The sequence below is a fragment of the Podarcis filfolensis genome (assembly GCF_964270895.1).
Source record: "Podarcis filfolensis genome assembly, chromosome: 8".
In the NCBI taxonomy this organism is placed as follows: Eukaryota; Metazoa; Chordata; class Lepidosauria; order Squamata; family Lacertidae; genus Podarcis; species Podarcis filfolensis.
Genome location: NC_139611.1, coordinates 89,569,681 through 89,589,416, shown reverse-complemented (window position 1 = coordinate 89,589,416; position 19,736 = coordinate 89,569,681). Strand labels below are relative to the sequence as shown.

Below are 19,736 nucleotides of genomic sequence, written 5' to 3'. Positions count from 1 at the left end.
AGGAGCTCTGCCACTCTCCTCTTCCTTCGTCTGGGGGTCTTTGAGTCAGGGAGAAAAAGGCAGGCAAAGAAACCCCCTTCAGGTGGACGAATCAGGCGCATTGAGGAAGAGAGCGAGACATTTCGACACGAAATACAGTGGTACCTCGGGCTAAGAACTTAATTCGTTCCGGAGGTCCGTTCTTAACCTGAAACTGTTCTTAACCTGAAGCACCACTTTAGCTAATGGGGACTCCTGCTGCCGCCGGAGATCGATTTCTGTTCTCACCCTGAAGCAAAGTTCTTAAACTGAAGCACTATTTCTGGGTTAGCGGAGTCTGTAACCTGAAGCATCTGTAACCTGAATGTCTGTAACCTGAAGTGTATGTAACCCGAGGTACCACTGTATCGTTCTTTTCCAAACGTTTTCACAATAACCTTCAGATCAAATACAGTGGTACCTCAGGTCGCATACGCTTCAGGTTACAGACACTTCAGGTTACATATGCTTCAGGTTACAGAATCCACTAACCCGAGGGACTGTTTCTGGAACGAATTCAGTTCTTAACCCGAGGTCCCACTGGATATGCAAAGCAGGCAAAGCCGCCCTGCTGTGCGAGAAAGACCAAGAGCGAGGCTGCGGGAAGAGGGAGGCAGAGCAGGAAGCGCCGAGGGGCGGGAGGGGCTGGGGAGCCCGGATCCTGCCGGCTGCTTTCCCCGGGCCCGATCCTGCAGGGTTTCCCCACGAAGCTCGGCCCCGATCCCGGCTCTCCGGGAAGGGACCGTCTTGCCCAGGGAGGGAGCAGCTCGCCAAGGGTTAAGGCGCGCCGAGCTGGCTTCCTAGAGAGGACAGGAAAGGAAGGCCGGCCGCTCCCCCTCCCCTCTGACGTCCCTTCCGGCCTCGCCCTCGCCCGCCGGGCTCTGGTGGGTCTCCTCTCGGGGGAAGCCTGCGGAACTCCCTGCCCCGGGAAGGGGCCAAGGCGGGCCGGGCGGAGGGCGGAAGCGGCCCTCAGAAGCAGCTCCGGAAAGCAAAGTCCCATCGAATGAGAAACTGCGTCGCTTCTCCTTTTGTGCCCCCCGACGCTGAGGTAACGTGATGGATCTCCAGACTTTGATTTGGTTTCCTCGTCAGCTGAGAAAAGGCTCTTTCTCCGGGGCCACGTGCATTCATCCTCCAAAGGAGCATTCTCAGAATTGCTTCTCCATTGGGAAATCTGTCAGCTGTCTCTCCCCTGGTGCTGCTGCTTCTTCCTCCTGCGGCTCTCCCAATATTTCCCAGCTTCTCCCCTCTGCAGCCTCTGAACTATGACCTTCTGCAAACCACTGTTGTAAATCTATACTGTCCTCCTCTTCTCGGGAAGGTTCAGGAGGAGGGAAGGGGGTCTCCAGCATTCCTCTTGGGTCCAGTCCCGGACACCCCCTGGAGCCTGTTGGAGAAAAGGTGGGATAGAAATGCCATTAGTAAAACAGGGAATCCGGTTGAGAACCCAACCGCTGCATTTGGGTCCAGTTTCTGAGGCGTCTTCCAGGGCAGTTCCACCCAGAGGGCGTTGCAACCTTCCCATCGGATCCAGAGCAGGGAGTCCCATGGCCTCCTCCTGTCTGTGCCAAAGGGACGGTGGCTGGAGCTAGACATGAGCCCTGCTGCTCACCAAGCCACCCAAGCAGATATGGCTGGGTTGGGGTGAAGCTCTGGACTATGAAGTGGGGTTGGGAGGGACCCCACTGTTGCCCTGGCTCCTAATTACACTTCATACAAATGACTCACTTGTCACTCACAGTTATGACTTCTTCCTCCTCCTTCTCTCCCTACACTTGCTCAGGGAACATTCTTCCTCTCCTCTTCTTATAATAGAAGAATGTGTTTGATTCATAGGACTTGCTGCAGCTTGCATTAGGACACACAGAACTTGGCAGAGGACCAAGCGGCTCCTTCCGATCTCTTGGAGACTTCCGGAGAGCCCAGATGGATGAGCAAGACTCAGCTGGCCCTGAAGCAGGAAGAGGCCACGCCCTGGAAACGGGGAGCAGTGGGGGATTCTGGGAAAACTCCGTGCAGAAGAACCCAAGTGAGGAGGACACCCCTTGCTCAGAGGTGCAGAGCCAGCAGCTCAGGCAGTTCTGCTACCAGGAGGCCAAAGGACCCCGAGAGGTTTGCAGCCAACTCTACCACCTTGACCATCAGTGGCTGAAGCCAGAAAGGCACACGAAAGCTGAGATGCTGGACCTGGTGATCTTGGAGCAGTTCCTGGCTGTCCTTCCTCCGGAGATGGAGATCTGGGTGAGGGAATGCGGAGCGGAGACCACTTCCCAGGCGGTGGCTCTGGCCGAAGGTTTCCTCCTGAGTCAGGCAGAGGAGAGGAAGCAGGCAGAGCAGCAGGTGAGAGAGACTTTGCTCTGGATACTCCCAAGGGGCTCCAAACAGGAGGGAGAGTATCTCCAAAATGCTCTCCTAATGGCCCATCCTTTTTTGGAAAGCATCTAGGAACAGATCTTCTTCTTCTGCTTCTTCATATTATTATTATTATTAATACCACACCCATGTGGCTGGGTGCCTTCCAGCACATATAAAAGCATAAGAAGACATCAGATGTCTTCTAAAAGTTATGCATTTTCTTATCTCCTTATCACCTGATGGGAGGGCATTCCCCAGGGTGGGTGCCACTGTGGAGAAGGTCTTCTGCCTGGTTCCCTGTAACTTCACTTACCACAGGGAGGGAATCAGCAGAAGACCCTCGGAACTGGACCTCAGTTCATGGAGACGCTCCTTTGGGTATAGTGGGCCTTTGAGGCCATTTAGGGCTTTAAGGTTCAGCACCAATACTTTGAATTGTGCTGGGAAACGTTCTGGGAGCCAGTGAAGATCCTTGAGGACCAATGTTTCATGGTCCTGGCAGCCAGCCCCAGACACCAGTCTAGCAGAAGCAGGAAGCAGCTTTCACCTCTGTCCCCCGAAAGCGCTTGCCTCTGCCATTCCTTTTCTAACCCTTCTCCCCATTCTCTGTTTTGAATCCCTGTTGCTCTTTCAGAGGAAGGATCTTTTGGCAGAAATGGGTCTTGATTCTTCTGAGGCAGAGAAGACTCCGTTGGACGCCAGAGTGAGGCCTCTGAGTAAGGAGGAAGGAGTGTTTTCTCCCCCGTTTTGTCACATTCTCTTGGTTTTGAAACTGTGATTTCTTTACATCTTTTGGGGGAAGACACCTGGAGCCCAGAGTTCGGGGGGGTGGAGATGTATTTTTGCACAACTATTACAGTGGTACCTTGGGTTACATACGCTTCAGGTTACAGACTCCGCTAACCCAGAAATAGTGCTTCAGGTTAAGAACTTTGCTTCAGGATGAGAACAGAAATTGTGCTCCGGCAGCACGGCAGCAGCAGGAGGCCCCATTAGCTAAAGTGGTGCTTCAGGTTAAGAATAGTTTCAGGTTAAGAATGGTCCTCCAGAACGATTTAAGTACTTAACCCGAGGTACCACTGTATATGAAATGGGTCCAAATGTCCAAATGTGCTCAGCAGGGGAGACATTTACGATAGTGTCAGGGGTTTGGGAGCAGGAGCACAGGGGAGAGAGGAAATGGAGAGCGAGGGGGAGGAATCCGAAGGCAGCGTAGGGGAGTATGACAGTGACCCGAGAGATTCCATGAGCTTCTCCAGCGAATCAGAAGATTCCCAGAAGGGGGCGCCGATGGTCAGGGCAAGGGGGGTCCCAGGTGGGACGCACCAGAAACAAGGAGCCAGCGGGGAACCCCAAAGCAGCAGCGGGGGATCAGGACCAGTTTCCCCACCAGAGCGTAGTGGGGGGGAAGAGTCACATGTGTCAGGACCAGCGTCTCCTCCAGCGGGGAGAGGAGATGAGTCAGGGCTGACCACGCCTCCATCGGAGAGTGGGGGAATGGAGGGGAGGTCAGTTGCAGCTAGCCCCCCCCCCCGAAGGGGGAAGCAGTGACAGCAGCAGTGAAACGGTCAGGAGGAAAGTTGCTGGCTGGGCGCGCGTGCCAAGTTCAGATGTGCAGGCGCGGGGGGCAGCAGGAGACCCGGATGGGGAACCAGCTCCTAAAGCCCGCCGGAGGGAGGGAGAAGGCTCAGGGGAATCAGCGTCAGAAGAGTCTAGAAAGGGCGAGACCCCGGCGGGCAGGCGGACCCAGAGGAGGAAAGAGCAGCGGAAAAGGTGGAGCAAGGCGAGGGTCTTAAACTGGTGTATGGGGGGAGGAGATTCAGACGGATCATCAGCGGTCTAACGGTTGAGACGTAGAGCTGCGCGCTGCGGCTCTGGAAGTGAAACTGAACTTCAATAAAGGCTTTTGTACTCAACAACGAAGCAGCGTTGGTCCTTTGTGAGCTGGGACCTTGGGCAGCTCTGACAGATAGTAATTTGATTAGTTTACAATTACAGTCCAATAATTGCCTCCTTATAACAATGCGACATTACAATACAGTTACTAATACCGATCTTTAAGATATCAAATATCTTTAAGATATTTTTCGCCCCATAGAGCGCACCTAGTTTTTTTGGGGGGGAATAAAGGAAAAAAATTATTTCCCCCCCAGCCGCAGGGCTGGGGCGGGGGAAACCTGAGCTTCCCCCAACCCCAGCCCCCAGAACAGGCTACTATCCGCAAGCCTAGGGAGCCTGCGGGAAGTCGCGCCCGTCTCCCCAGGCTTGCGGATATCTGCTTCAGGATGCAGGCATCTCTCTTCGGGATGCAGGCAACTCCGCAAACCAGGTCGGGGAACAGCGGGATGGCGGCGCTCCGCCTCCCCATTGTCCCCCAAGCTTGTGGGGCTGCCCGATATCTGCTGTGCAGCGCGCCCCAGGCTTCATAGAATAATAGAATCATCGAGTTGGAAGAGACCACAAGGGCCATCGAGTCCAACCCCCTGCCAAGCAGGAAACACCATCAGAGCACTCCTGACATATGGTTGTCAAGCCTCTGCTTAAAGACCTCCAAAGAAGGAGACTCCACCACACTCCTTGGCAGCAAATTCCACTGTCGAACAGCTCTTACTGTCAGGAAGTTCTTCCTAATGTTTAGGTGGAATCCTCTTTCTTGTGGTTTGGATCCATTGCTCCGTGTCCGCTTCTCTGGAGCAGCAGAAAACAACCTTTCTCCCTCAACCTTTCTCCAAGACTCCTAGATCCTTTTCACATGTACTGCTCTCAAGCCAGGTGTCACCCATCTTGTATTTGTGCCTCTCATTTTTTTTGCCCAAGTGCAATACTTTACATTTTTCCCTGTTAAAATTCATCTTGTTTGTTTTGGCCCAGTTCTCTAATCCGTCAAGGTCGTTTTGAAGTCTGATCCTGTCCTCTGGAGTGTTAGCCACCCCTCCCAGTTTGGTGTCATCTGCAAATTTGATCAGGATGCCCTTGAGTCCATCATCCAAGTCGTTGATAAAGATGTTGAATAAGACCGGGCCCAAGACAGAACCCTGTGGCACCCCACTAGTCACTCTTCTACAGGATGAGGAGGAACCATTGATGAGCACCCTTTGGGTTCGGTCAGTCAGCCAGTTACAAATCCACTGAGTGGTAGCATAGTCAAGACCGCATTTTACCAGCTTCTTTACAAGAATATCATGGGGCACCTTGTCAAATGCCTTGCTGAAATCAAGGTAGGCTACATCCACTGCGTTCCCTTCATCTACCAGGCTTGTAATTCTGTCAAAAAACGAGATCAGGTTAGTCTGACATGACTATTGGTGATCACAGCATTCCTTTCTAGGTGCTCACAGACTGTTTGCTTAATGATCTGCTCCAGAATCTTCCCTGGTATTGATGTCAGACTGACTGGGCGGTAATTATTTGGGTCCTCTCTTTTCCCCTTTTTGAAAATAGGGACAACATTTGCCCTCCTCCAGTCTGCCGGGACTTCGCCTGTTCTCCAGGAATTCTCAAAGATGACTGCCAGTGGTTCTGAGATCACATCTGCCAGTTCTTTTAATACTCTTGGATGCAGTTCATCTGGCCCTGGAGACTTGAACACATCTAGACTAGCCAAGTATTCTTGTACTATCTCCTTAGTTATTCTGGGCTGTGTTTCCTCTGCTGAATCATTTGCTCCAAATTCTTCAGGTCGGGCATTGTTTTCTTTATCGGAGAAGACTGAGGCAAAGAAGGCATTGAGTTCAGCCCTTTCTGTGTCCCCTGTTTGCATTTCACCATCTTCTCCTCTGAGTGACCCCACTGTTTCTTTGCTTCGGGATGCAGGCTGCTATCCGCAAGCCTTGGGAGCCTGACGGGAACTCCCGCGGAGCTCCCAAGGCTTGCGGATAGCTTCCTGAAGCCTGGAGAGGAGAGGGGTCCGTGTGCACCGACCCCTCTCACTCTCCAGGCTTCAGCGAAAGCCTGCATTCGCCCCATAGGACGCACACAGATTCCCCCTTCATTTTTGGAGGGGAAAAAGTGTGTCCTATAGGGCGAAAAATACGGTATATAATATAGGTGGCCCCCCCCCCCCGCATGCTAAAACCGATGGTTTGATGATTTCCTTGATTTCTGTATTCCAAAATCTTATTAATTTCAATTACACTCCTGTCAAGATAACAATCCTTTATACAACAGCTGCAATATTAATGACTTCCATTTGTATTGAAACATCAAATAATATATAAAACTACAAGTGAGGCACTCCAGCGATATCCTTACTCTTCCCATGTGTGGCAATCTTTCTGTTCGTGATGTTATTTCCTGTCCTTGTAAAATGTTTTATCTTTTCCTGGTTGTTGCTGTTCTCCATCATTCCTTGAACAGAGCTAATATCCCATTGTGGTTTCAGAAATTCTCCATCGCTCTGTCCTGTGCTTCGTTGTTTGGCAACTTTAACAGCAGCTGCAAAAATCACACTGTCCCAATAAATAATCAGTTTTCACCATTTTTCTTCTCCGCCTGGGAAAGAGAGGGATCGATCAAACTGCAAATGACTCAGTAATGAACCTTATCAGCTCCTGCACAATTTTCAGATTCCTTACATCCCTCTGTCTGGCCTAAGATAAATGCGCATTTATCCAATTAAATTAAATTCCAAGTCCTTTTAGCATTATTCAGTTCAGTCTGTATATAATAAAGGATGGGGAAGAGTCAGCTCTAATTTTCCATCGTAAACATTTTGCAAAATAGAGCTTCCCTCCCTTTTTCCTTTTTGTTTTTACACACACAGTTCCATTTGATGTTATATTCCATATAGGCAATCCAGTTTCATCCCTGCTCACCTGTACATATATATTTTGAATTAGTATCCAATGGCGGACTGCCAATTCATTAGTGTAGAGAATAAAGCTTTATATAAAGAATCCGTAGGCTCCCCTCCCCCACACCGTCTTTTGCAGCAAATGAAGTCTTCTCTCAGATTCAAACCTTAAAGACCTTGCAGCTGGTTCAATTCCGCAGTTTATGATCGCATCTCTTCCAGCAACGCCTGTACATTAGTCCAAATTGAGCTCTGATTGACAGGAGAACCTCTGCTTCTTAATGGCAGCGAAGGAGGGTTTTCGGCAGGCAAAGGGCTTTTGCACTCAGCGCCTCCCTGCCTCCCGCAATCCATGCCGGAGCCGGAACCTGGTACCGAGACAAACTGGGAGTGAAGCCCATTCCCCCGTCCCTGGGGGCAACTTGCAAGGAGAATTACCCTCAGTCATCCTTGTTTTTCCTTCGCCAACGACCTCCCGCTGCCTCCATTAAGGCAGAGCGGAACCGGAAGCTAGCAGGGGAGACTTTGCCGAAGCTCCATCTGTACTTAGAGATGCACTGTTTCACCTCTGAGAGAAGCAGGCGCTCACGGTTTCCACTTACCTTTGTCTCTCCCAGGTGACGGAATGATGCCACCAAGACCTGCTCCTTCATCTTTTCATGGTGGTGGAGGGGAGGCAGCAGCTGTGGACCCAGATCAGGTAGGGGGAAGGAGCCTTGTGGGGAAGGACTGCTTGGATGCAGACTGGCTGGACACAGTTGGATGCAGAGGAATGGTGGGAGGAGCCAGAGAAGAGGGAGCCGACTGGGAGGAGGAGGAGGAGGAGGGGTCTGAAGCTGGAGAGGGAAGAGGGCTGAGGGAGCAGAGGGAGTCTGTGGCAGAGAGCAGCCCAGACTCCGAGGCAGAAGCTGCAGCAGGAGAGAGGGATGAGGAAGGCAGAGAGGGGTCTGGCCGCTGTAGAAAACAACAGAGCCAAGTGAATGTTCTCTAAGAGGACAGCCTTTTTCCTGTTCTGTTAGGGTCCAGTGTGCTTTGAAGATGTAGCTGTCCATTTCACTGATGAGGAGTGGGCGTTGCTGGATCCTGACCAGAGAGCTCTCCATAAGGAAGTCATGGAGGAGAATCGTGGGATCTTGGACTCTCTTGGTAAGGCTCCCTATTGGATCATCCTATCTGTTTTGTAATTCAAGACATCTCTCTATGTGACGAACCTCTGATATTTCGATGGGGCTCAACAGCGCCACCCACAGCACCTGGGATGTTAGCACTCCCACAGCAAACCTTGGATGGATGGCTATTGATTGTTTTCCCTGTGAATATTCTTCCTCCAGTTCTGTCGTTTAAAACCATGATCAGGCTGTCTGAACTGCCCAGGCCTTCTTAAATGTAGGATTCAGAGTGATTTGGGATGTTGAAGTAGCTTCAGTCAAGTTTCCTGCTTTTGTTCTTGCTTCTGTCTCTCTCTGGTTGACCAAAGAGTCGCTTGACATTGGAGATGACACAGATTCCACGACTGAACCAAACAAACTCCATCCCAAAACAGAGCCAGGCCTTTTGAATCTCAGGCAGTGAACCCTGTAGTAACAATAATGATAATATTATTATTTTTACCCTGCCCATCTGACTGGGTGGCCCCAGCCACTCTGGGCAACTTCCAACAAATAGAAAAACATAATCAAACATCAAACATTAAAAACTTCCTGATACAGAGGTGCCTTCAGAAGTCCTCTAAAAGTTGCATAGTTATTTCCTTGACATCTGATGGGAGGTCGTTCCACAGGGTGGGTGCCCCTACCGAGAAGGCCCCCTTCCTCGTCCCCTGTAACTTCTCCCTGTCATGTAACATTTAAGTAAGGAAAATTGAATAATAATAATAATAATAATGCTGATATGACAAGTTTCTGCTGCATTCTGTGATGTCAAGAATTTATGAAAATTGGTTTAAGGTGATGCACATCATCATTAAATTTTTAGCCGCTAAAGAAATTGGCCACCTTTTAGATAATAATGAAAGCACATTTTATTTATGAAGATAGTACAGATCCATATTTAAATCTGAACAAAATAACGTTACCAGGTTAAGCTGTACTTTTAAAAACTTGAGAGAGAGAACATATAATATTCAACTTGATTTGTATACGAAACTAGACAATTTTACAGAACAAAAGGAACATTATAACATCTAACTCCCTTCAGTTCTTCCCCTGTCCCAAGCATTAATTAGCATTGTTCCGTAATTTGGGACTGCACTTCTTCCCGAGACTCTAATCCGTTTCCCTCTTAGTTTCAGGTGGTGGTGAATTGGAAATGAAGAACAAGGGAGACTACAACGAAATTCACACAGTAGAGGATCCATATCAGGATTCAGACTGTGGAGAGGGCTTCAGTCAGAGCTCCCATGTCATTTCCCATCAAAGAAATCCCCTTGAGAAGAAACCCTATCAGTGCTTGGAATGTGGAAAAAGCTTCACTTGGAAACAGAGTTTCGCTACCCATCAAAGAATTCATACAAAAGAGAAACCCTATCACTGCTTGGAGTGTGGGAAGAGCTTCAGTCAAAGCCACAACCTCACTTCCCATCGTAGAATTCATACAGGGGAGAAACCATATCACTGCGTGGAATGTGGAAAGAGCTTCACCTGGAAAAAGTGTTTCACTTCCCATCAAAGAATTCATACAGGGGAAAACCCCTATCAGTGCCTGGAATGTGGAAAGAGCTTCACCAGGAAAGAAAGTCTCACTGTCCATCAAAGAATTCATACAGGGGAGAAACCGTATCAGTGCTTGGAATGCGGAAAGAGCTTCACCTGGAAAATAAGTTTCACTTCCCATCAAAGAATTCATACAGGGGAAAACCCCTATCAGTGCCTGGAATGTGGAAAGAGCTTCATTAACAGTGCCACACTCACTTCCCATCAAAGAATTCATACAGGGGAGAAACCCTTTAAGTGCTTGGAATGTGGAAAGAGCTTCACCTGGAAAATAAGTTTGACTTCCCATCAAAGAATTCATACAGGGGAAAACCCCTATCAGTGCCTGGAATGTGGAAAGAGCTTCATTAACAGCGCCACACTCACTTACCATCAAAGAATTCATACAGGGGAAAACCCCTATCGGTGCTTGGAATGTGGAAAGAGCTTCAATCAGAGTGCCCATCTCGCTTCTCATCGTAGACTTCATACAGGGGACAAACCATATCAGTGTGCGGAATGTGGAAAGAGCTTCATTAGAAAGCACAGTTTCACTTCCCATCAAAGAATTCATACAGGGGAGAAACCATATCAGTGTGCGGAATGTGGAAAGAGCTTCAGACAGAGGGCCAAGCTCACTTCCCATCAAAGGATTCATACAGGGGAGAAACCATATCAGTGTGCGGAATGTGGAAAGAGCTTCAATCAGAGTGCCCATCTCACTTCTCATCGTAGACTTCATACAGGGGAGAAACCCTATCAGTGTGCGGAATGTGGAAAGAGCATCATTCCAAAGCACAGTTTCACTTCTCATCGTAGACTTCATACAGGGAAGAAACCCTATCAGTGCATGGAGTGTGGAAAGAGCTTCATTAGAAAGAACAGTTTCATTTCCCATCAAAGAATTCATACAGGGGAGAAACCCTATCAGTGCGTGGAATGTGGAAAGAGCTTCAATCAGAGGGCCCATCTCACTTCTCATTGTAGACTTCATACAGGGGAGAAACCATATCAGTGTGCGGAATGTGGAAAGAGCTTCACCAGGAAAGAGAGTCTCACTGTCCATCAAAGAATTCATACAGGGGAGAAACCCTATCAATGCTTGGAGTGTGGAAAGAGCTTCACCTGGAAAGAAAGTCTCATTGCCCATCAAAGAATTCATACAGGGGAGAAACCATATCAGTGCTTGGAATGTCGAAAGAGCTTCACCAGAAAAGAAAGTCTCACTTCCCATCAGAGAAATCTTACAGGGGAGAAGCCCTATCAGTGCCAAGAGTGTGATCGGAGGGATTTATGAAAGTCTGGTCTCATTTTTAAAGTTCTCTAAAAAAATACAGTTGGAGCTCTTAAAAGGACTTAGAGCTGGCTGAAAAAGCTAAAATCAAGACAGGCTTCGACAAGTTCGTTTCTCTTTGAAGGAAAAGGAGAATGTTAGCCGCTTTGAGACTCCTTAAAGGGAGTGAAAGGCGGGATATCAAATCCAAACTACTCTTCTTCTTCTTCTTCTTGCAGGACCCCCTTTTCCTTGCTCTTTGCTCAGAGAGTCGGAAACAACTCTCTCTCAAGGGACCCTGGAGCCAAACGCTTGCAGAGTTTTCCTCTAGCTTCTGAAGCAAAGGGTGTACAGAAATCTGTTCCCCACGGAGGGAGAAGCTCACCAGGCCCCCAAGGTCCCTGGATGAAGCAGCTCTGTGCCCTCACCATGCCCGGGGTGTTGGAAAAACGCCTGGGAAGGCCGCCACCTTCCCAAGGCACCGAGGCATCTCTCCGGTGGTCACCCTCTGGCTGTAAATCTTCCTCAGTCCAGAGAGACTGGTAATAAGCAACCCCTCCCTCCTGAGAGGAGCACACTCGTCTTCTGGCATCTCATTGCAGAAGAAAGAGACAATCAGTAGCTATAAACTACTTTATTCATTGTCTATACACAGAGAATCCACCAGCATGTCTGCTCTCTCTGATCAGCAGAACAGAAGAGCGCACTTCACACAGAAGCGAAAGTAACTTTTCACAGTACTGAGACTGTGCTGAGACTTCCTGTCTCACACTCTCAGACACTCACATGATGTAAACAACCATTGAGCTGCTCTCTGAGCAGCTGGTGAGATAAAAATCCGCAGGGAGAGAGGGACCAGCAAAAGGGTTAAGTGGCACCGAGCTGGCTTCCTAGAGAGGAATAAAGGGAGGAGGCTCCCCAGAGCACAAGCTCCGCCCCCATCCAGGCTTTTGTCTCTCTGCTCCACAAGTGCTGCCTGGGGTCGCCTTCTGGGATCCGGTGAGTTGCCTTGGGGAGATGGGGGGTCCCAGGGCTGCAGGGGAGGGTCCCCCAAAGAAGACCCCTCTGGGGCCCTGGCTCCTGAGAGAGAGAGAGAGAAGGGAGCAGGGCGATCTCTGCTTTGCAAGGGCTCAGAAGAACAGCCACGAGGGCCAGGGAGTCATGATGAGGGACCCCCAAAGTCATCTAGCCCACCCCCGGCCAGGCAGAAATCTTCTGCCCAGCCTGGGGCTTGAACCCAGGGGCCTGAGATCAAAGAGACTCGTGCTCTACCCACTGAGCTCTCCTGCCTTGTTCGGGTTCATTTCTGGAAGAGTCTGACAGAGAGAATGTGAGCTTGGTTTGTTCCACCTTGCAAGGGTTAAAAGGAACTGAGCTACATTCCTAGAGAAGACAGGGAATAAGGGGGGGCGAGGTCCTCCCAAGCAAATGCCCCTCCCTCCTTCCCAGGATCCTCCCTGCAAGAGGGGTAGGGGGCTTTCATTTCCTCTGCAGGAGCTGCCTCAGTTTCCCTTCTGGCATCTGGTGAGTTTCCTCTCTTTTCTGCCCTAGGGTGCATTGGGGAGAAGTGGGGCGGGGGTGTCCCAGGGCTGCAGGGGACGGATCCGTGGGGACTCTGCTCAGCTCCTGCAAGGGGATCCCCAAGCCAGGGCTAAGAGGTTCTGCCCCCCTTCCTCTCTGCAAAGCCAGGGAGGCTGCAAGTAACAGGAGGTCTGAAAGTCTTCCTTCGCATTCAAGAGACCACTTGCTACAGTCACAGAAAATTGCTGATGTGTTAACCAAACTAAACCTGATGGATGCTAACCCTGTAGACACACCGATGACAACAGCTTATCAGGTAGATGATACTGAAGAAGCATTTTCTGACACTACACTGTACAGAAGTGTGCTAGGCAAACTAAACCTCATTGCTAGATGTTCAAGACCTGACACTGCAGTAAGCACAAATTTGCTAAGCAGACACATCAACAATCCTACTGTTAAGGACTGGAAAGCTCTGAAACGCATAGCATGCTATTTGAATGGCACTATGCAGTACAGACTGAGATTTAACAATCAAAAGTCAGGCGGTCTTGAGATATTTGCTGAAGCAAAACAGCAAGCTAGCTGGCAATCGCTTCCCAACTTGAACCCAAAGAATGTAGAATCATGAAGGCATACACAGCCTCTGGAAAGGTGATTCCACGCTGTTGCAACTCATGCCTTAGATTCTGCATTTCCATGAGGTGAGCATGTACGTCTGCTCCATCAGCAAGTGCCATATCTTGCAACTTGGCATAAAAGAACAAAGAAGCTCCCGCCTCTGTTCTTAAATGTGACTGTTGGAGTCTGTCCCACATCTCTCTGGCTGAGGCCTTGTCACGCAAAAGACATAGCTCTTCAGGGGACACAATCAGCGTCAGAGTTCCCCTTGCTTTGGAATCCTTAGCCTCCCATTCTCCGGTTATTGGAGCTGGGGGGGGGGGCGTCTGATATCACATGAAACAGACCCTCTTTTCTTAGCAAAGCTTCTGCATACTGCACCCAGTCCTGATAATTCCCTTTTGAGAGCTTTGGAATTCCCATCGCAAATTGAAGAGCCTCTGTCACTCTTGCACTGGCCATCTGAATTCCAAAAGCACACTGCATGAGGCTTTTGCTTTCTGAGCTTCTGCTGCAGCCGATCAGAGCTTTTGGCTAAAAGTTCAAAGTCCACCCTTATTGCCATTAATTAGGGACTGGCAGGCTTCCTGGGGCTGGAGCACACACCTCTCATCAATCTTCTTGACACGCAGAGAAGATAACCTGCATTCCGTTCTTCTGCCGTTCTTCTAGGCCCAAAGCCAAAAATGTCGGAACCTGTGCTCGGCCAAGCTGATAAAGCTCATCCTCCTCCGGCCGAGTCCTCCGGAATCGCCTCCGACGTGATTGCTGACCTGAGCCTCTGATAAGGCTCCAGGCACATCCCCCATTCAGCAGAGAACCAAATCAGCACGCAGAAGTGATGAGATTTATCATAGCTACATCGTTATGCTTCATTTCTTACAACGCAGACAGAAAAAAACATCCTCTCTCTGTGAAAGCAGAGAGCAACTGAACAACAAAGGAACAAGAAACCAGTACATCACACTTTGGGGAAGGGTCACTGAGTCAGGAAGAAAAGGGCCTGCAAAGGAACCCTGATGGGGCTGAGGAATCAGCTCAGGTGGCAGCCAGATGGAAACATCTGGAGGCAGAAATAAAAACTTGGCCTCTGTGCTAAACAAAGTCCTTCCATCTCGCAGTGCACAGTTAGTGTTATGTACTGAAGTTCTCACTGTAGATAGTTTTCACTCAGTTCCACATATGCAAATAAGGGATTGAAAGTAATGTTCAGTGATTGGATAGTTACAGAAAGTGGTTACCGTTGCGTTGTAGTGGAGCTCTATATAAGCAGGCTGGCTGAACCCTTCAGTTCAGTTCTGTTCTGGCCTGTGAATAAACAAGAGCTGTTTGACGAATTACTGTGTCTTCTGATATGTTCACCCACAACTTAACAGTTAGACCCATGGAACTCCCTCCCACAGGAGGAAGAGATGGCTTGAGAAGAGGATGAGGCCAATTCAAGGGAGGAGCAGAGGGCTAGCGATGGCTCCAGGCCCCCCAGTTGGAGGCAGCCATGCTTCTGAAGGGGGAGAGAGTTGCCCTCAGAACAAAGCCAGAAGTCTGCCTTAAGAATATGGGAATATAGTGCTTGAACTCCGAGTCTGGGCTGTGATTCAGACTCATCCATGCTTGCCCGGGGAACATTTCTCTTCTCTTGACTGTCTATCAATCTTGTAGTAGAAGAATGCATTTGCTTTACAGGATTCTCTGGCACCTCTCATTAGGACAGGCAGAACTTGGCAGAAGACCTAGGGACTCCTGGGAACAGAGATGGATGAGCAAGACTCAGCTGGCCCTGAAGCAGGAAGAGGCCATGCCATCCAACATGGGAGCAGCGGGGGATTCTGGGAAAACACTGTGAGGAGGACACCCTCTGCTCAGAGGTGCAGAGCCAGCAGCTCAGGCAGTTCTGCTCCCAGGAGGCCAAAGGACCCCAAGAGGTTTGCAGCCAACTCTAGAAGAGGAGGGAGAGTATCCCCCAATTCTCTACTAATTTGCCCATCCTTTTTTGGAAAGCATCCGAAGAATGATATTGGATAGCCCTAAATTGTTTGCGTCAGCTGCTCCTTTTCTAATCCTTCTCCCCACTCTCTCTTGAATCCTTGTTGCTCTTTCAGGGGAAGGATCCGTTAGCAGAAATGGGTCCAGATTCCTCTGAGGCAGAGAAGACTCCCTTGGACTCCAGAGAGAGGCCTCTGGGTAAGGAGGAAGGAGTTTTTTCTCTGTTTCGTCACATTTTGTGGATTTTGAAACTAATCTGTGATTTCTTTTCATCTTATTGGAGAATTCACAGAGGACCAAGAGCCCAGAGAAAGGGAGATGTGTTTTTGCACAACTAGTATGTCAAATGGGTACAAACGTCCACATTTAGGTGGCAACTCCTACTTGTTTGAAGGCGCACCTGTAGTTTTCCTTCTGAGTGAAGCATGCGCTCTTGGCTTCCCACTTACCTTCTTCTTTCGCAGGAGACGGAACGATGCCAGCAAGACCTGCTTGTCCACCTTTTCTTGGTGGCGGAGGGGAAGCTGCCCCTGTGGACCCAGAGCAGGTAGGAGGAAGGGGCCATGTGGGGAGAGAGGATGTCATGGACTGGGGGACACAGAGGAATGGTGGGAGGAACCGCCAAGGAAGGAGGGTTGAAGGCTCAAATAGGCTTCTAAGCAGTTCACACCCCATACCAAAGAGTGGCCAGGATTCACCCCATCAGTCCCACAATGGGGCTTTCCCCCTCTCATTCCCCTGCGCACCTTGGAGATGTCTATAGGGCTTCAGGAGGGTCCTCCCTGTCGTGAAATCTTTGCCGCGCTTTAGCAGAAATGCTTAGAGTTCCAGCTTCTTCAGTGCAGTATATTTATTGTGAGCTCTATATATACAAATATCTACAGGCTATAATACAGGAGCAGTTCATACAGTCAAACCGAGTACCTGGCTGCACCTTAAGGCAAAGAGGAAGACTCTCTCTCTCTGACCACACTCCTCTGCACCACCACCTTTACTTCTGGACAGGTTTCCCTTTTAAACCAAGGACAGCCAATCAACTGACAGCATTCTGATCCTGCACTTGCATAGAAAGAATTGCAGGCCGATTGCATCAGCCAGTTGCATCAGCTAGCAGACTCAAGCCTGCAGACTTACTATCTCACACAGCATTCTGGGATCCCAACACTCCCCACCCGGCAAGAACAGCACAGAGGGACAGAAGAAGGGATCCTTCCATGTGGCAAACGGGAATGTTTGTGCACAGGATTAGAAGAATGATTTGAAGAACACCAGTTTCTTAATGCCCTTCGTTAAAATACACAATGAATACCGGTAATTCCATTAACACATCAAAATATTCATCCATAAAATGTGCAGGAAAAAAATCCAGTTAATACAGAACATCAATTAAGAGGCAGAAAACAACAAAGTGTAACAGTTCACCTTTTTCTTTTAGGGTCCAGTGTGCTTTGAAGATGTAGCCTTCCATTTCACAGATGTGGAATGGGCATTGCTGGATCCTGACCAGAGAGCCCTCCATAAGGAAGTCATGGAGGAGAATCGGGGGATTTTGGACTCTCTCAGTAAGGCTTAATATTATGCCTACCCCCCTCCAAGATGGCCCCCTTTTGCTCTTGAAGGGCTGGCCTGTCTGCAGCCCCCACAGCCTCCCATCAGGGCCCCTTCACGGGGGCAGAAGCAGAGGAAGGGCCTCAGGAAAGCAGCCATGGCTCTGGCCAGATGCACAGGAGGAGGAGGAGCGCTGACCCAAATTATGATTTATTCCTTCAATGCCTCCTTCACGTCATGACCGGTCTAAGTCCTTTCACGGCGTCCTTGGCATCAAAATGAAAGCCTATTTGGTGCCCGAAGAGCCTGGCGAGGAAAAGGCCCGCCAGGGGGATGTCCTTGCAGAGCCTCTCCCCCTCTGGGCCTTTCCTGCTCCTTCTGGGGTGTTTGGTTTTTAGCCAAGAGAAAGCTTGCTCTTCATGTCTCCTCTTCCCCCCTCAGTGACCGTACAGCTCTGCTGCAGTCCCTTCCCAGATACAGAGAGTGATCTGGGGTGTCGTGGAATCCTAGAACAGGAGAATTCTGCAGGTCTGCCCAGAACTCATTGCACTGAGGGGCAGGGCAGGGACAAATGCAGAGGGGCACTGCTGCCAATCCAGTTCCACAAAATTCATCACCCATCCTGAGTCCCTCAGAAGAAGATTCAGGAGGGGCCTGGGCCCCTCACCAACCACATGGCTGGATGGTCCTTTCCACCATTCCAGAGGCGAGACCCTCCATCCCAACCAGGGAGGGGTGTTGCTTTACTTGCCAACAAACAGGACACGCACGCCTGTTTGTTGGCATCAGGCTGCAAGAAGCTCTGGGGAAGGGGCAGGTTGGGGCCCCTAGGAGAAGATCCTACACCCAAAGACGCCCCATGTGGTTATCGGACAGACTAAGAGCCCTGGAGCTGGAGGAGGGAGACCTGGGCCCAGTTCCCCCCATGGCTAGGAGCTTTGGAGGGAGGTGGGGAAGATGGGGAGTGAGAGGAGCTGGTTCTGGGTGGAAACATCCACTCTGAGGAAAAGATCACCAGCTAGAGAAAGGAGTCTCTGAGCTTAGCGGGAAGGACAGTGTGTGGTGTCCTGGGAGAGTAAATCAGGCCAGGAATGAACTGGGAGGCTGAGCCAGGAGGAGGAGGAGCTGGAAAGAGACCGGCTGCTGAGCTCTCATCCCAGTCAGGAGGGGAGAGATCCTTCTAGAAAGAGAAGACTCCCAAACCAGAGATCCCTTGGGTCTTTGGCTTGGAGTACCTCGGGAGTAGGGTAACCGGCAGAAAGTGCCACCTTGCTAAGAGCCAAAGTCTTAAGTGTGAAACAACTGAGAAAACCTTGAAGGGAAATAACATTGTAAACTGAAATATCCTAAGTTTTATCCACTCGTGTCATAAACTTCCTTGTTAAATAAAATTGTTAATGTTTATTTGAACAATTCTTGCCTGAGACTCCCAATTAGTAAGTTTTACCTCACGCAAGTCCCCCACAAGATTGTTGGTTTGCAAGCCCCCCCCACAGAGGCTGGCCCCTCTCACTGTCCTCGGAGCTTGCATACCGGTAACCTCCTCTGGCTGACATCCAGACAGACCAGGGAGATTTTGATAGGCGACATTTTCCCAAGCGTGGGTAAATGCACACCCCCTCCTCCTGCTTCTTCCCTAGCAGGGAAAAGGAGACAGACAGAAATGTCTCTTTTACATTCTTTTTATTTCTGTCTACAGCACTAGAGAAAAACACGTCCTTTCAGTTCAGTTCTTCTAGCAAGTCTGAAAAACTTCCTGTACAAACGCAAACGGAAGGTTTCAAATTACACTCTTCACTGAGCTCTGAGAAGCCTGTGAACTTCCTGGGAAATTCTTTCCCACAGATAGCCGCATCATGTGATGTCAACAATCTGGCTGTCGGCAGCTGCGATGATCTCATATTCTGACATCCTCCCCCATATGAATCATCGTTAGCTGCGGACAAAGCTTGATCCAGAGAAGAAAACAAACAGTTGTTATACATGTAACAATCCCCTGTTGTTTCAGTTCCACTCTTGGAACTACCCGCCACTGGTTTCACCAATGTTACTCTCTGGTTGTTTTCCAAGGAATGAGTGCATTTGCATTACCTTGGCTAGGGAATGTAGTGTTACGCTTAGCAACTCCCAGTTGTGTCTTTGTCTCTGACTTAGACATACCCTTAACTTGGCTTTTGTTGTCAACAATAGCAATACATGCAACAGCTGAACTAGCAAACTCTTGGGAATACCTCTTGGGTGGTACGCCCTTTGTGATTCTCTCAGACCTGCGTATGAGGTGCTGATCCTCTTTGCTGACTGGTTCAGTCTCAGGACTTTTTGGAGAACCAGTTCCAATAGTAAACAGTGGTTCATCCTTAACCTGTGAAGGTCTAGCTTTTGTGTGTGAACCTCTCTCAATGACTGTGTCAACAGAACTCTCTGAGCTTTCTGTGTCACTATAATTAGAATAATCAAATTCATCATCTGAATCATCAGCAGTGGGAAACGTGTGAAAAATTACTCTCTGTCACGGCTAAAATGGCCGCTGTTTCTTTAATGCGAATAAAGCTGGGTCAGCATGACTCAGCGGTCTGCACCAAGTTGTATATCTAAGTGAGAAATGTTAGTTTGTTGCTGAGGCTGGTGTTTGGGTTGGTTAGTGCTGGTGTGTATAGTTATTCAGTCGTGTTTTGCACAAAGACTTTTAAGAAGAAAACTCTGCAAGGATATTCTTCTGGACTCTTTTATGCTGACAAGGGTCTGAGGGCCAGGCTGAGGAGACAAAGGGAGGTCAGAACCCTTTCCTTCTTTTTTTGCTTTTTACAAACACTGACACTCTCTCCTGTCCAGGAGCACTTTCTAGAAATTTTGTGAGAATCACCTGACCAGATTCAGACAAAATTACTCTGTAGAGACCCTTTTCATAACCCACAAAAATGCCTCTGGCATTCTT

The 19,736-nt window shown here is 49.3% G+C and overlaps 2 protein-coding genes across 2 annotated transcripts in view; both read left to right on the top strand.

Moving 5' to 3' along the window:
• Nucleotides 1-869: 869 nt before the first annotated feature.
• Nucleotides 870-14,604, top strand: LOC310768595 (uncharacterized protein). Its single transcript, XM_083626977.1, has 6 exons — nt 870-1,066; nt 1,855-2,358; nt 3,008-3,089; nt 7,783-7,865; nt 8,185-8,311; nt 9,450-14,604. The coding sequence occupies exons 1-6, from the start codon at nt 1,022-1,024 to the stop codon at nt 11,150-11,152; spliced, it is 2,544 nt and encodes an 847-aa protein (XP_083483103.1). The 5' UTR covers nt 870-1,021; the 3' UTR covers nt 11,153-14,604.
• The window catches only part of LOC310768594 (uncharacterized protein), a 39,356-nt gene continuing 20,489 nt past the window's right edge, over nt 870-19,736 (top strand). The window contains exon 1 of the mRNA XM_083626976.1: nt 870-902. The gene's annotated coding sequence lies outside the window, so the exon portion shown is untranslated. The remainder of the gene's footprint in view (nt 903-19,736) is intronic.

Excerpts from the sequence above, each read along its gene's own strand:
- LOC310768595 (XM_083626977.1), top strand. The coding sequence starts at position 1,022 with ATGAGAAACTGCGTCGCTTCTCCTTTTGTGCCCCCCGACGCTGAG. Across the intron at positions 1,067-1,854 it reads TTGTGCCCCCCGACGCTGAG|GACTTGCTGCAGCTTGCATT; the intron begins GTAACGTGATGG and ends TTTGATTCATAG. Across the intron at positions 7,866-8,184 it reads CAGCTGTGGACCCAGATCAG|GGTCCAGTGTGCTTTGAAGA; the intron begins GTAGGGGGAAGG and ends CTGTTCTGTTAG.